The 7,249-nt window shown below is 40.9% G+C and overlaps 1 protein-coding gene across 1 annotated transcript; it reads left to right on the forward strand.

The window, feature by feature from the left end:
* The first annotated feature begins 661 nt into the window (after positions 1-661).
* On the forward strand, positions 662-4,801 carry LOC115695595 (uncharacterized). The gene is made up of 7 exons (XM_061118796.1): positions 662-989; positions 1,074-2,565; positions 2,648-2,935; positions 3,019-3,600; positions 3,682-3,792; positions 4,210-4,381; positions 4,557-4,801. The coding sequence occupies exons 2-4, from the start codon at positions 2,128-2,130 to the stop codon at positions 3,391-3,393; spliced, it is 1,101 nt and encodes a 366-aa protein (XP_060974779.1). The 5' UTR covers positions 662-989; positions 1,074-2,127; the 3' UTR covers positions 3,394-3,600; positions 3,682-3,792; positions 4,210-4,381; positions 4,557-4,801.
* The last annotated feature ends 2,448 nt before the right edge of the window (positions 4,802-7,249 follow it).

Genomic DNA, 7,249 nt, shown 5'->3' on the forward strand with positions numbered 1-7,249 from the left:
AGAAGCGCATCGTCTCGTCTTGCAAAATATTGACGAGGTCCAACCATACATTGAGTAAGATTAAATCAACTATTCATACTTAAAACAAATTAATAATATTCAATTGAAACTAAAATCAATCGAATGCTTTATCATGTTGAAGGGAACATTTTAATTGGATTAAGAGTAATAATCCGACTAAGGTAAGGAATCAAAAATGGGTACAAGATGAACATTATCGAAATTTCAGTACATGGTTAAAAAAAAAGGTATTATATATTAACATTATTGTTTTGTTTCATATCTTATATATACACATGTGCTCACTATTTCATTGGTGCATATTAGGTATATGCTGAAAATTGTGAATCCCCAAGCAATGTATCCAACACACTGCTTTGCATATCACGAGGTCCTTCGTGTGATGTACTCAAGTACCAATCGTACTATATAAATAGTACTAAATTTTGTACCAAAGATCGTGATAAATCTAGAAAAACACAAAATAGCGGTGTCATGATAGTTGCTAGAGCTTTCCAAATATCTAGTTCAAAAGATAAAAACCCAATTGAATGTAATATGTCTTTTTACGGTGTAATTCAAGAAATTTGGGAATTAGATTACAGTAGTTTTCAAATTCCTGTTTTTCTTTGTGATTGGGTTGGAGTGATAATGGGGTTAAAGACGATGAACTTGGATTCAAATTAGTGCACTTGAATCGAATAGGCCACAAGTCTGATAGGTTTGTAATGGCGTCTCAAGTCACTCAGGTGTTTTACATGAGTGACCCATTAGATGCACGCTGGTCAGTTGTCATGACAACGCAAGCAAAAGACTATGCTAACCAAGAGCATAATGGCGATGATCTTATGATAAGTGAGCAAATTCATCAAATCACTCCACCACCTATTGATGTCACCGTTGGGGACGATGTCGTATCATCTTGTGATGATGGGGAGGGGTTATGGGTGAATGAAACTATCAAGCCATGAGTTTTTCAACATGTGTTGGTATTCTTTTTAACATGTATGCTTTTGTGGCTATAAATTTGTATATTACTGTATATTCTAATGTAGATTTTTAAATTTGTGTAGGACTATTTATTATGGAACCAGCACCAAATGACGATGATGAGTGGGCTCAATATGAAGAATCATTCATGCCTGAAGAACATAATAATGAAGTTGAAGAACCTAATATTGAAGTTGAAGAACCTAATATTGAAGTTGAAGAACCTAATATTGAAGTTGAAGAACCCCCACCAAAGCAGAAAAATACTAGGGGTAGAACCAAAAGACTAGATATAACGAGGCTGGCAAGCGAGGGCAAAAAATTAGAAATTGAGTACAACAACCTCGGACAATAATGGGGAAAAGCAGCAACTGATTTAGTTTCCCGGATTGGGGTGTGGGTTCGAATTAACATACCACTTGTGAATAAAAAGTGGCCACAAATTGATAAGGAGCTGAAGAACAGATTATGGAATGATGTTAAGGTAATACTAATACTACTATTCTTGTTTTTTTTACTATTGATTATGATTTGTATCTATAACTATAATTTCCAAATTTTGCGGGGTAAGTTCGAGCTGGAAGAGGAGGCAAAGAGACGAACAATTCAAAAAGCTGGGGAGAGATGGCGGGATTGGAAAAACACCTTAACAAAAGGTACTTACAAGGTTAAAGATGTGGCTCCACAACTTCTTGAGAAGCCACCGAGATTGTACGAAGACATAATTGATGAGACCGAGTGGACAGAGTTTGTGGCTTCAAGATTAACTAAAGAATGGGGGGTGACGAGAAAGAAGGCCCAAGCTAGCAAGGCAAAAAATATTTACCCCCACCGCTCTGGACGAGGTGGTGCGAGGATGGTGGAGTTACAGATGGAGAAAGAGTTAGGCCACCAATTGGTCAAAATTGATAGAGCCGATTTATGGAAGAGACTTCGCACAAACAGTAAAGGCGAGTTGGAAGGCCCAGCTGTGGAAGTTGCCCAACGCATTGTAAGTTTAAAGTCTAATTGCATTTATATTTTTATGTTTCATAATTTAATTCTAACTCTATTTATTTATTATGTTTGTAGGATGACTTGCGAAAGCCACTCGAAGAGGGAACAATAAGTGTGGAAGGGAAAAATGACATCTTGACCATGGCCCTTGGGACAGATGAACATGGTGGTCGAGTCCGGGGCTTGCGTTATGGTGTCACTCAAACCCAATTTTTCCACACTCCACGCCCTACAAAGAGGAAGAATAAAGATGAGGATAATGAAGCATTGTCAGATATGGATAAGCGACTCCGTGAGACAGAGGAGAGTAATAGACAACTTAAAGAACAAATGGCTGAACTCCTGCGTATAGTTCGTTCCCAGCATAGTGGTGTTGCGGGTACATCACATGCGTCTGGTTCAGGTGTTGGAGGAGAATCAAACAAACTAGCCCGTGATGATGACATTGTTTCTGCTCCTGAAGCACAACCACAAAGTCCTGTCCATGTCTCTGCTCCACGACAACCGAGTACACTGCATGCTGAGAAGGTAACCGCTCCACCAGCTCCACCGCCACATACCGATGGCATTTCAGAAAAGGTAATCTCAATATTACTTTTTAATCTGTATTGTCAATTTACAAATTGTATTGATTCCTTTTTTTTTTAATTTTGAAATATAGAAATATCCATGTTGGCTGCATGTTCGGTTGGAGCCTAGTGGATTGTCATTGAAAGTTGCTAAGGGATTCATGGTGAAGGAGCAATATTTGAAGAATGGCAAGTTCTCAGTCCAGGGTTCTGATTTCCTCTACAAGGATTATCGTCGGGTTTTCATCGATGAAGTCTATGTAGAAAATGCCCGTCTTCCATGTCCCGTCGTTCAAAATGGATACACCACTGTAGGTCATGCTGTAGGACTTTATGTAGCATGGCTAAAGGACTACATTACGCCAGTTGGAGTAGAGTTGGTATGTTTTAATTAATTCCCTTAACTTAATATGTTTATTGATTAGTTAAAAACTCTAACTTAATTGTTTTGTCTTCCATATAGACGCAACGCCCCAATAACCAAATGCAGAAAAAGCAACCTGTGAGTGGAAAAGGACAAGTATCTGAAGAATTACTTGGTCCTCGAACACAGCCTCAAAAAATACCAGAGAGGCCAAGTAAAAAGGGTCGCTACGTTGCACCAAAAAGGACTTCAATAATCAACAACTTTTTTAAGTTACTCAACATGTGGCCAAAAACAACAACGATCCACTTTGAGGCCAGCAAGGATTTATTTGGGGTTGAAAACGACTCGATATGGCTTCCAACAATTGACATCAAGGAATTGTGCCAAATGGGATTTTTAGCAGCCCAACCTATTGCAATCTGGTGCAAGTATGATATCCAATTCTTATTAAACTTGAAAATTTGTTTTTAGAGCTTGTTATTAATTGTGTGTTTTTAACAGGTTTTTGAAGGAACGGTTGCTAGATGTTAATGGATTAAGCAGACTATATGCATTTTTAAATCCTGGGGCCATTGCCTCTGATGCTGGGGATTATAATGCCCGTTCTCGAGCACTGCGCAAACGTATTCTTGAAATTGATAATCCGGCTAAATGGATTATTGCCCCCTATAACAATTAGTAAGTAAATTTTAAATTTATAGTTTCATAATTTATAACTCTACATAATTTATGGTTAATCTAACATGTTTGTTTGTGTAGTAATATGTATCATTGGATGGTTGTACTTATCCAACCAAGTACACATACAGTAGCGTACTTGGATTCCAACAATGGATATGTACCAGAAGATTTAAAATACATTGTTAACACGTAAGTTCTATACATGCCTAAAATCTTAAGCAATCTGCTAACTTTATCCTTTTCTTTTGTTGTTGATTAGGACATAGTAACTGCATGTAGACATAGTAAATTTATCAACCAAGTGTTAAGAACCAATGCATATTTATTGTACTTAATATATGTGAAGATTGAATATGAAAAGTTTTGGAAAGAGAGAGTAAGAATGTTTGATTTCTTTTGTGGCTGTTTAATTATATATCGATTCCTCTAGTTATGAATGTGAGACTCATACAATACTCTATTTTTAAATTTGTAAGTAAAGACACATTAAATACCACCAAATTTGTTTTTTTTTTCTTTCTTTTCCTTATATACATATTAAATACAATTATAGGTGTTCTGAATAAGTGTGTGATATTTTATATGCTAATTTCACTTTTTGTGTAGGTCGCTCAACATAGTTAATAAAAGCTTAACTAACCGCAATGATCGTCCCATTGAGTGGATAACTTCGATATGTCCACAACAACCAGACGGGAAGCAATGTGGATATTATGTCATGAAATTTATTGAGAGTTTCATGAACGAAGAAGATCCAATACGCCGAGTGAGAGAAATGGTAAAATTTATCTTCTCGTAGTCATTATATATTACACAATAATACGTAAACATAGTAATTATAGTCTATTGTAAGCTTCTCTTTCACTAATTTCGTGGTAGTTAGCTAGGACTTAGTATAATGTATAAGGTCTTTTACTAATTAATATGTAATTTCTTTCATTTTTTTTTTGCAGGGTAAGAGCGATCCGTACTCAAATGACGAGATGAATATTTTGCGTGATCAGTGGATTGAATATGTTCGAGCACAAGCAGTGCGACAAGGGCTTTTACAATGATCAGTTTCTATTTTTGTTTATACTTTATCCTAACTAATTAGTGATAATATACAGTAAAAATTAATTAATGTAGGGAAAATTTTACTATGTAAAACAGGATCTGTTTAACTTTCACTAATGACAATATATATACTTTATCCTAATTATTTATTTATTTTTTTTTTACAATCCAATGACTGGCAAAACCCGTCGTTGAAAAATACAAAATTTATAATAGATTGAAAACATTAGATGCCACGGTTTAAATCTGTGCTTAAAACATTATATGCCATGGTTAAAAACAGTGGCCTATAGTATAGGCTATGATTTAAAACTGTGGCTTATACTAAAGGCCACGGTTTTTACTTGTGCCTACAACATTATAGACCACGGTTTTAAACTGTGGCCTATACTATAGGCCACAGTTTAAAACCGTGGCTTATACTATAGGCGACGGTTTTAAACCGTGGCCCATACTATTTTCCCGACAGTTTTCAACCGTCGTTAATTTTACCCAGTTTTCGCGACGCTCGTATAGGCGACGGTTTTATGAACTGTCGGGAATTCTTTGGCCGACAGTGTAAAACCGACGAGAATTTGGGATTTTTTAGTAGTGATAGCAGGGTACATTCCCGGAGTATCGCCCTCGGATACTGCCCCGACCGCAACTCCACAAGTGAGTGGCATACAATTCTATGCTACCCCCGGGTATAGCCAGGGCCAAGCTTTGGCACCAGCATCTTCTCATTTTGGCAACCCGTCCGGAGTAAATGGGCAAGCTCCTTCACATGCTGCCCCGACTGCTAGCTTAACAGGCCCTTCCCAGGGATCGAGGAGTAAAAGGTCCTCCAAAGGTAGCACTCGACCGGGAGAGAAGCGCCAGAAAAAGGGGGTACACCCCCCAATATACTCAATACACGGAGCTATCGGACTCCCAGGAACGTGTGTACTTCGCCACTAGGCAAAATACGCACTACCGGAGACCACAGCCATTGTACAAAGACAGCTTCCGGAGAGATTCGAGCAAAAGATGCGAGTACCACAACGACATTGGTCATAGTACCAACGAATGTAAGAATCTCAAAGACGAGATCGAAAATCTAATCCGATTGGGCCACCTCTATGAGTGGATCAAGAATAGGTTGCCCCACCTTAATCCGGGTCAGGTGGCTGGGGGCATGCCTCCGGGAACACCAGGGGGTACGGCAGGAGTATTGGCTCCATCTGCTCCCGCAGGTGACGCCCAGCATATTCCCAGACTGCCGCCCCGGCCTAACGGGCGGGTAGCCATGATCTCCGGAGGTCCCCATATCGGAGGGAGTACTCGCAAGGAGCAAAAGCGATACGCTGAGGCCGCAAAACACAATGAGATATGAAAAGTTACTCAACTCCCAGCTCAAAGGCCTCGGCTGATGGACCAACCCAACACGTTCACGAAAGAAGACGCCAAGACGGTGCGCTTCCCTCATCACGACCCGTTGGTCATAGAGACCCCCATCGCGAATAAAGTGGTGGCCAGAGTCTTAATTAACAATGGGAGTTCCGTGAACCTACTCTTCAAAGAAGCCTTCACCGCGATAGGCTTGACCGACCGTGATCTCTCGCCTAGTGGATCCCAGCTCACAGGGTTCAACGGGACGACACTTATCCCAATGGGAAAAGTGAGGCTCCCGGTCACCCTATGCCCGGACCCTCCCCAAAGCACATTTAAATATTGCACCTTCGTGGTGGTGGACTGTCCGATAGCCTACAATGCAATCCTCGGCCGACCGGCCCTAGTAGACTTTGGTGCAATCACTTCGATCCGACATCTGTGCCTGAAATTCCCTACCCAGGAGGCCAGAGTCGGGACTGTGAGGGGGAATCAGGGGGAAGCAAGGCAATGTTATAATGTTGCCACCCACCTACCCGTACTTATGGTCCGGGAGTCCGCTGAGCCAGAGACGGCTGAAGAGGATGAGTTAAATCCTCGTGTAGGGTCCGAAAGGATCGTGGAACCAATGGAGGACGTCGAAGAAATACCAGTGTGCGACGTCGACTCCACCAAAGTATTCCGGTTAGGGAAGAACCTGGACCCGGAGGAAAAGGACAAAATAATAAAAACACTGAAGGGCGCCATCGACATCTTCGCATGGCGCCAAGAAGACATGACCAGCATAAGCCCTCATGTCATCACACATGTACTCAATGTCAACCCGGACATGCCTCCTGTACAGCAAAAGAGACGCCCGCTCGACTCGGTGAAAGCCGAAGCTCTAGAGAAAGAGGTGGACAAGCTTTTGACCAACGGCATGATCCGCGACGTGTACTATCCGGAGTGGCTGGCCAATCCGGTCCTGGTGCCCAAGCCGAACGGAACTTGGCGAGTTTGTATAGACTTCACTGATCTAAACAAAGCTTGCCCAAAGGACTGTTTCCCGCTCCCCAGGATTGACCAAATGGTAGACGCCACTTCCGGATTCAAACTGTTATCTTTCATCGATGCCTATGCTGGGTACAATCAAATAAAAATGCATACGGCAGACCAGGAGTGCACTAGCTTCAGGACCGATAAGGGGGTATACTGCTACCTAGTCATGCCTTTCGGACTGAAAAACGCCGGAGCAACCTAT

The sequence above is a fragment of the Cannabis sativa genome, chromosome 7 (assembly GCF_029168945.1).
Source record: "Cannabis sativa cultivar Pink pepper isolate KNU-18-1 chromosome 7, ASM2916894v1, whole genome shotgun sequence".
NCBI lineage: Eukaryota > Viridiplantae > Streptophyta > Magnoliopsida > Rosales > Cannabaceae > Cannabis > Cannabis sativa.